At 43.1% G+C, this 13,250-nt stretch overlaps 1 protein-coding gene across 2 annotated transcripts in view; it reads right to left on the reverse strand.

Annotated features, from left to right (window-relative positions):
• Positions 1 to 13,250, reverse strand: part of LOC121629039 (E3 ubiquitin-protein ligase HECW1) — an 84,973-nt gene that overhangs the window by 23,463 nt on the left and 48,260 nt on the right. Inside the window, exons 8-13 of one of the 2 annotated variants that reach the window (XM_041968528.1) lie at positions 10,630 to 10,772; positions 10,346 to 10,446; positions 9,297 to 10,252; positions 8,615 to 9,188; positions 4,379 to 4,477; positions 258 to 411 (exon numbers count right to left, since the gene is read on the reverse strand). In XM_041968528.1, the coding sequence (XP_041824462.1) occupies positions 258 to 411; positions 4,379 to 4,477; positions 8,615 to 9,188; positions 9,297 to 10,252; positions 10,346 to 10,446; positions 10,630 to 10,772 (2,027 nt within the window). The remainder of the gene's footprint in view (positions 1 to 257; positions 412 to 4,378; positions 4,478 to 8,614; positions 9,189 to 9,296; positions 10,253 to 10,345; positions 10,447 to 10,629; positions 10,773 to 13,250) is intronic. The other variant, XM_041968529.1, reaches the window with a different exon arrangement.

The following is a 13,250-nucleotide window of genomic DNA, read 5'->3' on the forward strand; positions in this document are numbered from 1 at the left end:
TTGAGGAGCATTTGACAACTAATTAAATTAATTAAAACAGGTTGGTAGCATAAAACTAAAGACTCTGAAGCTGCCACCATTTATATTCTATAATATCATCACATGTTTTTTTTACATTTACAGTTTCCAGCCTATTGTTGTTAAGTTTTATTTATTTATGTAAATTTTGGTAGTATTTCCAAATTTTCACGAAGGTGAAGAAATGCTCTAAAAGAAAAGTTAAAGCTGCCTCGGTATGTTTTTTTGTTTGACCTGACCTCCGGTTTAGCTGCTCCATCTGCTGGGTGGAACCCGAGCGGGGGATGCCGTGGCTACACTTGCCGCCGTGGCTCGGCCGCTGCCAGGTTGTGGTCCGGTTAACATGGTCCACGTAGAAAACTCTGCCATGGCTGTCAACTCGAGCCTCCCAGTCTGCAGTAAAAGAGGGTGGTGGAGAATTAGACGGTGTTACTGGTTACAGTCCTAGTCTACTGGTAACGATGCCAACAACCCTAGTCCAGTTAGCTGGATGGACGTTCCTGTTTCTAAATGTCATTAGCCCTGAAAACACATAACATGTACATTTATTCAGTTCTGGAGGAAATTCACACAACATACTGTCCTTTAGAGGTAACCCAGAAACGGAAGTCCAGTCATTTATCCACAGAGGAGGAAGGAAGGACTCTGATGCATGGCACACAACCAACCAACCCCTCCAGGCTGCTTCGATGCCCTTCATTAGAGAATAACACGAGGTTCAAGTCTTTGAAGCCAAGCTACCACAGAGAACTACAGGGTAAATCAATAGAGAACACATTAATTCTTTATTTTGTCTAAAAAAAAGTGTAATCATAATCAAAGACTTTAGCAAAACATGAAACTGAGTCAGTATGAATCCCATATGCACCGCTCCTTCTGTGTTCGATTCGGTTTATTAATTTCAAGGCATTTTAAAGAAAAAGCAAACAAATTCAATTCCAATTACCTACAATTATAATCCTTGTCAATTCGTTATCATTTTTTTCATATAAAGCCAATCAGTAAAAAGTAACCTCGCCGATGAAATCAACACATCGAGTCAAATTTTTAATCTGATTTAATCCCCATCCTGAACAGGCATGGGGTCAGAACATAAAACCGACCATGTAAAGAAGGCCTTCCTTGGACATGGCCGTCCTGGTGTCAGATGAAACAAGACTGGATCCCACATCTGTGAACGCAGTTCATTCTGACATCCACAAATGCTAGTTTAAGATCTATCGGGCAAAGTTTATCCAGAAACGCTGATTTTGTCATTCAGCTGCTTTAAAGATGCACTACCTAACTTTAAAACTCTGGTGGTGCAGTGACATCTATCATTTCTGAAGCAGTCACTGCCCAACAGCGTCCAAAGGACAAACTGCACTTCACAATGGGAAAAGACATCATCGGAGGCAGAGCCAAACTGAGAAAAGACAAGAGTCAAGATAAGACTGTCTTTTACTAGCTGGAGAGAGCTACCAGTACCGGGAGGATGCAAGATGGAAGCAGAATTAGCCGTTGATATGGCCGCATCACTGAGAAAATCTACAAACATTCTTTCATTTCTTTACTTTCTCTGAAAGTTCACTTGCATTTCTTCAATGAATCAGCCACAGTGCAGGTTCAAAACAGCCTCAGGATGCTCCTGAGCAGCCACAGCCCCAAGAAATGTCCCTGTGTCATCAAATGAGTCAGGAACACAGTTTAAAGTCACAAAATTATACAGTGTGTCGTTAGGGCATAGAATGGGGTAAGGACTGTAGTCAGGGACATGTCCCTACCAATATCCAGCAACTCCTTGGTTGTCCCTACCATTTCCCGTGGCACAGGACAGCTGAGAGTTACTGCGCTCTCTCAGCGACAGCGCTGCTTTAAGTCCCACCTTATCAACTATTTAAACTGATCTGATTGGCTCTGCGGTTGTGTTTTTGGCTAGCGCTTCTATCTAGCGTGTCTGGATAGTCTCAGCTAAGAGATGTGGCTTGATCTACATAGTTGACTAAAATCTAATCTGTCATAATACCACATACTGAAGTGCTTACCCGACCTTCACTTAATATTCTACAAACTAAAATAAAAAAAGGTTTTTTGATGTGAATCCCTGCAAAAAAAGGACCATAATAATTTTAACATAGGTTGTAATTAAAATGAGAATAAAAGAAAATTACGACATAACATCACAAATTCTATGCAGCTGCAATTAGTCAAAGTGATCACATAAGATTTTCTTATTCAAAATGATTAGAGCTATAAGGTCGATGATGTGCTGTGTAACAATGGTTTATCTCTTTATAATTCTATACGTTAAGGTTTTATTACTGTGTGATTAAAGAACATTTCTGTTTATGAAGTTAGATATTACCGTCGTGTGGACAATATTGATGTTAAGTTAATCTGCCAACAGATGTCTACATCTAATAAAATCCCACAAATCATTGAGTAAAACAGATCTGTATTCAGTTTAGCAACAAGAACAGATCTTAATGTCACTGAATAGAATATTTTGCATTATTAACTTCTGCTTGTTCAGATTTTCCATCTATTCAAATATATGATTCTGCTAATAAACGCCAATCATAAGCGCAATAAAACCAGTTGCCAATTTTATGTCCCTACCAATGTTAAAATCAAAACTACGCCTTGCGTTAACCTAGAGGAAACAAACAAACACTTGAGGACCAGTGGCCATCAACTACAGGTCTAGTCAAGTCCGTGGTGTTTGGATTTGTGTCTCTAGAGAACAAAAATAGAAACGGATCTCAGGTGTCGACGTTGTGGTGGTCCGATGAGCCAAAATCAGGACCACTGCAGCTTTTCTGTAGGAGGAAGAGGAAGAGGAAGAGTTCCAACTCGGGACAGAAAAACAGAACAACCTTGGAGAGTCTGCTTGTTCACAAGGTTAGTCTCCCTGCACTGGTTATAAATGTTATCAAATAAAGTCAGTAAAGACGACAGAGCTGATTGTTTCCATCTGAGTGTCACTCAGCAGAAGATTCGCTCAGTTTCGTGGTATCAGATGCTTGAACACAGTAGTGGAGATGCTGCAAACCTGCAAAGTCGCCTCGTAATTGTATCAACATCTGTTTGTAATTAACACCAGACTGTCTAATCAAATAAATTCAACACAATAAATATAAACAATTTATTTATTTACCCTGCTTATGGCTGCTCTTCCAGCAGTAAATTATGACTTGTTGAGCAGCTCTGAGGAAACACTCATGAGCACGGTGTTGGGCAGTGAATGTCGCTTAGGATCCTGGTGGACTGGTCATTCTGGGCTCTGAGACTTGTTATTTTCTGTGATTTCACTTCAGATTTCAGAGGGTATGTTTGCCCAAGTCTTGTTTAGTCTCATAGAGGCATTTCACATCAGCACTTTGAATAAGTGCCACAGTTTGTGAACATATGTGACACACTGCAGTGCTCCCAGGTGGAAGTTTGAAGAGAAAAGAGTCCATTCTTGCCTCTAAAGCTCACACTTGTCTGCACTGTAGAGTTGCAATGTTTACCTGCTAAAATGCCCAGACCTGATTGGCTGAGCGGTATCACATGGCATAGCCTAACACGCATGCAGCATCTGTGCATTTCCACTAAACTACAAGTGCAGCTGTTAAAACAGAAGAGCTTCGCCTGGTTGTAAATCTTTCTGTTCATTTCAGTTTCTGGTGTGGCTGTAGGTCGGGATCTGTATGGGGCAGCTTTTGCAGACTGAAGTCTGTTTTTGTAATCTCATTAGTGTTTCCCCCAAAATTGTAGGACAAAAACTGTGAAATAAGACAGAGAAAAATGCAATATCACTTTTTGTCTTTTCTTTTTTGTTTTACAGTGCATGTAAAGCATTTAGGTAAACAGTTTCCCAACAGAACTTGCAAGTTCACTGGATGACAAACTTCTAAAACGTAAAACTTTCTTTTTTTTTTTTTTTTTTAAAAAAAACAAAACAAAACAAAACAAGAAAACAGCCAGATTTAAGAATTTGTGGACTTCTTTCACCAGTTTTAACGCTGTCACTGAACAAGGCAACCACAGGAACTCCACACTGTAGTTTTTACTGTTGTAATGGAAGAGACACATGCTGTAGGGTGTCTCCGCTAGATGATGATGATGATGATGGTGATGTAACAGATAAGTGCAGCTGGGCCCTTCCGGACACTGACATTCCTCTTTGGAATCAGCAACGACCAGCAGGTAATCCATGCATCCAGCACAACCGAGTAGTGATGCTGCCTGTTTAAATCTACAGGAGGACCAGGACAATGACCGCAAGCAGATGAAATATGATTGAAAAGCAGGCACACAGGGCAGCATGCACACACATACACACACCAGTGCATTAGGGTGATACTCCAGAGTAAGACTGGGAGGGGTTGGTTCTTACTTGGAGGCAAGGCTTGGTCAGTGGCAGCAGGAAAATGGTTTAGGTCATGGCTGGGTCGCAGAACTGGAAGATGGCCAACAGGAGGGGAGAAGCCTGAGCCTACAGGACACCAGAGAGACAGTTTGGGATAAATTACCACCAGGATGGGGATGTCCGATAGCAGCTGCCTGACTAGCGAAAGACTACAGAACACATAGGATGTGGAATCTCTACATATTATAGAACTTAACAGTAAATGGCAAGAAAGCCAGAGAAGAATGTAAATGCTGTTCATGGTTGTGTCTACTTTTTATTTTTCATGTTTTCCTCCACATGGATCTGGAGCGGCTTTTCTAGCTACTCACATAAAGTCAGATCAGATTTGATCAAAAATGGGAATAAGCCTCTTATTGGCTAAAGTCTTTATTCAAACAACCTACCGCCTGGAAAACCAACAAACTCTTCATCGTCATCCTTTTTTCCCACAGTAGGAAGCCAACATCACGACAGAATTAATCCAACAGTTTTTCCATCAGCTCTACAAATGTTATTTATGACTGAGTGTGATTCAGATGAAGGAAAACGAGGGAATACACAACATGCTTAGTGGCAATGTGGTGATATCCGATGCAGTCAATGTGGTGGAAATGTGATCCGTCATGCTGTCACATTAGTGAGGAAGGGCCCCCCCCCCCTCGCCAGGGTGAAATATGATGATGGTGTTAAATGTCTTTAGAAGAAAACACGACTGCAGGAAGCAGAAACATCAGCGGTGCTATCGTTATGAGTAAAAATAGCTTCAAGCCACAAAGCTGAAGAACACTGTGGTGGCAGAAAGACACAGTGGAGTAAAGTCTGCATCAGACTCCCCAACTGTCCCCGAAAATGACCAAAAATCAAACCAGAAACAATGTGAATAAAGTAGAACAGAAAAAAACTACAACCGCAATGCCCAAAAAGTTGTGTAAAATGTAAATAAAGGCTCTAATGCAGCCCTTAACCACCAGATGCAGGCGGGGATGAGATCAACTAACAAACACACACATCATTCATCATCACTCGCTGTCAGACTGAAAAAACCATTTCAAACAACAACAACGTAGCAGAAACTAAGAAAGTCCAACTATACTGGACGTCTTTTTTGATTTCATCATTTTAATGTCATTGCTGAAATCTGTAACTGGCTGGCTTCAATTCAGCTGAACCAATTACCGCTGCCGTGTTTACTTTTGCCTTTGGGGTCTTGGCCAATTCAATGTTTCCTTGTTTTCTATAATTGTGCTGCTACTCAGCAATAATGGGAAAAGTTGCATTGCTGAGTATAAAGCTCCAAATACAGAATAGGAACAGAACTTAAGCCAAAGGAATATTTAACTCAGACAAACAATGATTTGTGTATGAGGAAGGAAAATAAATCCGGAGCTACCAAAGTTTCATACTTAATGATAGAATATGTCTGTTATCTGTGTAGATGCAGTCCAACACATTCCCACAGAACAAACTACAGCAGCTTTCCACAGCGACGCTCGCTCTGCAGATGTCTTTAAATAGCTGCAGCTCCTCTCAGCAGCGCTACTCATTCACTGCTGCAAGCCAGACCTCCAACATCACACAGGACGGGACTGAGGCCCATGAACGGCTCTTCCTGATGCAGACATCTAACCTCATGTATCCCAAAATCACACACAGAAATCAACAGTCCAACCTGATCAAATAAGAACAAGGCAAAAAGAACACAGTGTGTCTGCATGTGTGTATTTGTCTTCCTGTGTCTGTTGGATCCAAAAACTGGGCAACGCTAAATTTGAGGAGTCTGAAATTTATTCAGGGACCGGAATGCTGGATGTGATGAACTATGGTCTCTATGAGGGTTAAAAACATATTATATAATGCTAGTTGTGATGAAGTTGGTCCTGGTAAAGGTCATGGGATTAAAAGGGTGTATTATATCAAAGCTGGATTCCCATCAGTGTTGTGTGTCTCTGTGTGGGTGTTAAAAAAAAATAAAGATCCAGAGTCTCAGGTGAAAGCAGATTAAAGTCTTAATTCTTTTTTGCCAGTACTGACAGAATTACTTGTTTTCTATGTGCCGTTTTAGTTAACTTATTTTAGATTATAAAAGCTACACTAGAGAAGCATGTGAACACCAGCTTTGATATGCACATTACCAGACCTGAAACTGTCCTGGGTTACCCACAGGCTGAGAAACAACACTTCAAAACTATGGTTTAAAGACCAGCATGACATGGTTTCTCTTCATAGAGCTACTCATGAAGTTCAGTAATAAAAAGTACAAAGTACAGACCCAAGAAAACTGAAAATGCACAAGCAGAATAAAGATCAGGGGGGTAATCCAGAAAGGTTTAATAAATACTGTGATAAAGCAACTGTGTGATGACGGCCGTTGTAGCGTGATAACGTGTTTCCAATGAGACATCAAGTGCAGCGTTCAAGGACCAGTAAAAACACTGTATATTACCAAGTTCTGGAGGAAACAGGCTTTGTCCACACAGCAACTCAATTTGAATTTTTCCCCTTATGTCAGATCAGATTTTTAATGGATTGTAATAGATTTTTGTAACATGGGGAGAAACAGTTTATGTTTTAGGTTTAGTGCCAGGTCTTTCTCTTTCTCTCTTCATATATATATATGTCTACCTGAGTATTGTTGCTGACCATGTCCATCCCTTTATGACCACATGAAGTCAAACTGAGCAAACATTGGCAAGTTTTACACTAAAATCTTGAAGATTGTTGGCCTCTCAAAAACCTCCCTGTTGGTTTCAGTAAATGGTGCTGTAATATATAGGCTACATTTAAATCTTTTAAAAATGTAAATAAAAAGCAAACTTTATTTACTAAGCACTGTAAAACAACCAAAGCTGAAACAAAGTTCTGCACACAAATAAAACCAATATGAATACAAATAAAACCATGCGACATAGAAACAGCTAAACACAACACACACACACACAGACACATTCAAATAAAAAATTAAATAAATAAAAAACTAAGTCTCTCTGGGATTAAAAGCCAAAGAACAAAAATGGACATTGAAGGGGCCTCTCTGATGTGTAAAGGCAGATTATTCCACAATTATGGAGCAGCAACAGAGAAGACCCCGTCTCTTCTGAGCTTCCTCCTGGACCTCGGTACTCTCAGGATCAGCTGGTCAGCTGACCTCGGAGACCAAGAAGGCAAATAGGGATGAAGAAGCCCAGAGAGGTAAGGCGGGGCAAGGCCATTTAGACACTCAAAAACAAACATAAGTTTAAAATCAACTCTAAAATGCACAGGCAGCCAGTGGAGTGAAGGCAGGACAGGGGTAATGTGGTCTCTTCTACTGATGCCTGCAGCGGCAGACTTTATAATGACTGACTCACTCCTACATAAAGTCCATTCCAGAAATCTAACCAAGATAAAATAAACACAGGTATCGCGGTTTTAAAATGCTGCCTGGAAAGAAAAGGTTTAACCTTTGCCAACTGCCTTAAATGATAAAAACAAGACTTGACTACAGCTCTAATTTGGCTAATTTAAAATCACTGTCCAACTTAAAACCAAGGTTGGTAATGGTTTTCTTAAAATATCCCAAATCAACAGAAGTGGATTCACAGGGGCCATTTGGTCCAAACACTCTCCACTCTGTGTTCTTTTCATTAAAATCTAAAAAGTTCAGGGCCAACCAAGCTTTAATATCCCCCAAACAATCTAAAAGAGGTCTGATCGATCTGGCAGTCATTAGAATAGCAAAGGAAGGCACCTCCATGCTTTCTGAGGATGGAACCCATATAAATACAGTGAAAGATCAGTGGCCCTAGAACTGAGCCCTGTGGGACTCCACATGACAGGCGTAACATGATGACACAGAAAGGCCTGTACACCAGGTAAAACTTGAACCAAACAAAGGGCTGTGCCATGAATACCTACAAGTTGATTGATGAAGGAAAGTAAAGTTTTGTGATCTACTGTATCAAATACATACATAAATACAAAAACATAGTCACCTGAATCACATGCTAAGAAGATGTCAGTCTATCACTCTATCATATATAAGCTGCTGATGAAGGAAGCTGAAATCATCTCTGATGTAGTCACACCTGTCTACTCTGATGAGTGGACAGGTGTGTCTACTCTGATGAGTGGACAGGTGTGGTTCTGATAAAGCTGACTTGTTGATTAAATCTGAGCCTACCACAGCAGCAGCAGATAGAATAAAGCTGAAGCAGCAAACAGGAAGACCATGTTTCAGCTCACCGATGCTGTTTCTGTCGCTCGGTCCGGCCACAGCTGGCTCCCCCTGCTCTCCTCTCCTGGTCTCCGTCCACCTGCCCGTCCTTCTCTCTCCTCCTGCCCCACCCACATCCTGGCCCTCAGGCTGACTCCCGTCAGGCACCGACTCAAAGGCGCTCTCCTCGTCTTCGTCTTCATCCTGGGAGGAGAATACGGTGCTGCCGGACAGCCGGTTGCTGTCCACCGAGGAGAGGCGGTTGTGGCTGCAGAAGCGTCCCCTCCCCTCATAGCCTGAGTTGCTGTAGCATGATGTGCTGTAACAGGAGGTGCTGTAGCAGGAGGTGCTGTAGCAGGAGGTGTCACAGAACTCACATTCGTGTTCACCCGGAGGTCTGTGGCTGCCGCACACTCTTCTTCCCCCTCCATTACTGGAATCCCCGTCCTCGCTCTCCAGGCAGGGGGGGGAGATCCTCCTCACTGCTGCATGTACTCCTCTTCCTCCTTCACCCTCCAGGAGCTGGTTCAGCTCTGAGAGGCGTTCGATGGAAAGGCTGCGGGGCAGAGAGCGCCGGCAGCAGGGGCCTGGGCACTCAGGGACCTGCAGGAACACACAGATACACATCAGTCATTTCTGAATGGCCCTTAAGCTGATTTAACACTTTCTAACATCTTATTTACTTCTTAACACACTCATCACTGCTTGTACCTGAGATGCAGATTGAGTTGTATCTTCCTCTTCCTCCTCCTGCTCTTCTTCCTCTTTGGAGGTTTTAAGGGTTGGTGACGTGGAGTCTAGAGTGGTGCTTGTGTTTTCTCCCTCGCCTGGCTGCTCCTCCTCCTGACTGGGAGGACGTTGTTGGGCCGAGGGGAGGCTGTGGAGGAGGTGGTGAATGCGAATATAGTGAGATCGCGGCGTCTCGGGCTCACCGCAGGCTGACGCTATCACCGTCTCCAGTTCTGACACCGGGAGGGAGCAGGGCCGGTTTTTACGTCGAGAGGGAGTGTGGGAGTTGTAGTTTGAGAAAACAGACTGGCAGGAGCAGGGAGCAGAGCTACTCTGTCCTCCCCCCGTCGCCTCCTGTGGGATCCCCTCGGCTGGACCTGCAGGGTTGCCCTGGGATACGGCATTCTCCTCGGAGGGAGCCTCCATAGCAACAGCAACATCGTGTGTCACTGCTGCTTCAGGACGGTCAGAACCAGCCTCATCCTCATTTCCTCCGGCTGTCTCATCTCCCTGAGTTTGTGGAGCAGGCTCCTCTCTCTGCTCCTCCTCTGCACCCTCATCCTCCTCCCTTTCTTCACCTCCAGATGCTTCTATGTTACTTGTGTCCTGCTGTTCAGTCGAGACCCCCTCCTCCTGCTCCTCCTGGGGCTGAAGCGTCAGGGGTTCATCCCTCACTGTCGTCTCCTCCTCCACGGTTTCCTGCTCTGCCTGAGCCGTCGCCTCCTCTTCCTCCCTCTCAGCTGGCGGGCATTCCTCCTGCATGCAGGCTGCAGAAGGTGACGTCTCAGCGTCTGGAGGAGCATCCAAGGGGAGGTCAGGCATGTCAGGGCCCACGCTCAGCGCGTCATCATCAGGTGCAGCAGCAGCGTGGTAGACTTCTACAGCATTTTCCACCTCAGCGCAGGCAGACTCGATGACCAGGGACAACTCCTCATCATCTGAGAACAAAGAAAAGTTAATATGATACAGGAAGCTCATAAAACTGAACAATGGCATCTGAACAGAGGGGTCGATAGTTATTAAATTCTCACCTGGGTGAATAGAGGAGGTCAGCTCAAAGCGAAACAGCAGCTGGCCGCAGACATGATCTGTCGGCAACTTGCGACCCAGAGAATAACTCACAACCCGATCTCTGTGGACGAAGTACAGAAGATCAGAAAGAAAGGAACATGTCATAACTGAAGAAAGGGATCTACAGAAATGGAAATGTAGGAGGAAGTGAGCTGCACCTACACATCAGGGCAGTTTATGTGGGAAAACCTCCACAGACAGCAGCGCTGTTCAGACCGATGAATAAGTGTTGTGTGTGTTTTACCCTATGGCATGTTTTTCCAGCAGTCTCTGGACAGGGACAGAGAGCTTCCCCAGAAAACGCTTGATGATTGGCCGACTCTTAGCAAACTTGTCCTTTACCTCGATCTCCAGGACATCAGTGGGCAGAGACACAAAGTTAAACCTCTGCAGAAACAGGTGGACACAGAGGAGACAGTAACATGAGGACCGGAGGGAGGATGGCCATGAGTTCATGACTTTTAAAGCAATGTTATATTGGAAAGGCCTGTCTCTTAAACAGTTTACTATAGATAAACATTCAACTGAGCGTCAGAGGAAGAAAGGGGATATAAGTGACATTGGTTGTTAATCTGAGTATTTAAGAAACTGCTGATCTACTGGGATTTTCAAACCAGGGTTTACAGAGAATGGTCTGAAGAAGAGAAAATATCCAGTGTGCAGCAGTTGTCTGGAGATGATAGAAAGGCAACAGGAAGTCTAATAAGCACTGGTTCCAACCAAGGTCTGCAGAACAGCTTCTCTGAACACACAGCATGTCCAACCTTGAAGCAGATGGGCTACAGCAGCAGAAGACACACCGGGTGCCTCCTGTCAGCTAAGAACAGGAAACTGAGGCTACAATTCACACACACTCACCAACACTGGACAATAGAAGATGGAGAAACGTTGCTGGTCTAATGCGTCTCCATTTTAGCTCCACATTCAGATGCTAGGCTCAGAATTTGGTGGAATCATCATGAAAACATGGATCCATCCTGCTTTGGATCAACGCTTCAGGCTGCTGCTGGTGGTGTAATGCTGGTGGCACATTTTCTGGGCCACTTTGGGCCCCTTAGTGCCAATGTGGCCTGGTTTAGTCACCACAGCCTACCTGAGTATTGTTGCTGACCATGTCCATCCCTTTATGACCACAGTAGAGCATCTTCTGATGCTACTTCCAGCAGGATAATGCACCATGTCACAAAGCTCAGATCATCTCCACCTGCTTTCTAGAACATGACGATGAGTTCACTGGACTCCAACGGCCTCCACAGTCACCAGATCTCAGTCCAGTAGAGCAGCTTTAAGATGTGGTGGAACGGGAGATGTGCAGCCGAAAAATCTGCAGCAACTGTGTGATGCTGTCATGTCAATCCGGAGCAAAACCTCTGAGGAATGTTTCCAACACCTTGTTAAATCTATGACATCAAGAGTTAAGGCAGTTCTGAAGTGAAAAATGGGTCCAACTGGAAGGTGAACCTGATAAAGTGGCTGGTGAGTGTGTAATTAAAAGATTTTAATCTCGGAAGAATCAAACAGCTGAATAAATTATGTAATACACTGGAGTAGTTTTTTTTAACAATATCCACAGCCAGCACCCAAATAATAACAAAGAACTTCAGGAAACACTTGGATTAGATAAATTTGTTATTCTGGTTAAATATTGAACAGCTCTGTTACTGTGTGCTCCGGGCAGCTAAGTTAATGTAGTGTGTAGTGCAGTGTACTGCACAAACACAAAGTAAATGGAAAGACATCATTAGGAGACACAAGGCAACCTGAACTGATTGCAAGCCCAGCTGAAAATGTTTCAGCTTCATGAATCTGTTTCATAAATATAAAGTTAAGAGAAAAAGGTATTAAAAGCAGTGAGAAGGCTGAGCTCCATTAAAACATACAAAGGAAATTAGCATAAATGCTTTAATCTAAATGCTGATGTTGGCAAACCAACAAGGTTTCCATGACAACACTAACACAATGGTGTCAATTAGGTCATATTTTGCATGCTATGCTCTTCATTCGGAAATTAAAATGCAATACAGCTGAAGGCCAGGTGTTCTCCTTCATCAATTTGCATAAAACTTTTTACAGTGTGGGGGACATCTTGACATGTCAGTCTTTGTGGACAATCTAAAGGCAGAAGCACCTTGAAAATGCTAATGAAACTGTTAGGTCAATATCACTAAATATCTACTAATTTTAGTATATTGAGAGCTTTAATATTCCCCTACAAATAGAAACAAAAATATGTTGACAGCATACAGCAGGTTTTTCTTTTAAGCTACAAAGACCAGCTGGTAAACTGGATTATGTCCCTTTTCCCTCTGTTTTACATCGACTTTCTTTAGTATTCATTTAATTTTTCCTGCTCTCAGTCAGCTGAAGATGTTTGTGATTTTAGTTTGTATGAAAAAAAAAATCCTCTGCCCGTCCACTCTGTCTTTTTTCTGTCTCTCAGTGGAGGTCTGATCACTTTCCAAGCTTCTTTCACAGCCTTGAACTTCAACTGTCCAAATTCTGCAAAGCTTTTTCTGCTCTCACCAAAACAAAGAAAACGGAGAGGGAAACAGTTTTAAAGCCTCTGAGATGGACGTCTTAGCTTGGTTGGCCTTCCACATGAAAGCCTAAATTAGAAGAGGCTCAAACCTTCCAGCAGCTTCATTCCAAAGAAATCCATAATACAAATTAAATCCATCCATACATTTTCTATACCGCTTAGTCCAATTAAGGGTCGCGGGGAAGCTGGAGCCTTAGCCTAGCAATTAGCAGGCGAGAAGCAGGTACACCCTGGACAGGTCCATCGCAGAACAATTAAATCATAAGGATTTGTGAATAAATTTCATGTTTCAACAGAAAAACGCCTAAACTCACCTGGCCATTGTT

This window comes from Melanotaenia boesemani, chromosome 18, assembly GCF_017639745.1.
Source record: "Melanotaenia boesemani isolate fMelBoe1 chromosome 18, fMelBoe1.pri, whole genome shotgun sequence".
Lineage (NCBI taxonomy): Eukaryota > Metazoa > Chordata > Actinopteri > Atheriniformes > Melanotaeniidae > Melanotaenia > Melanotaenia boesemani.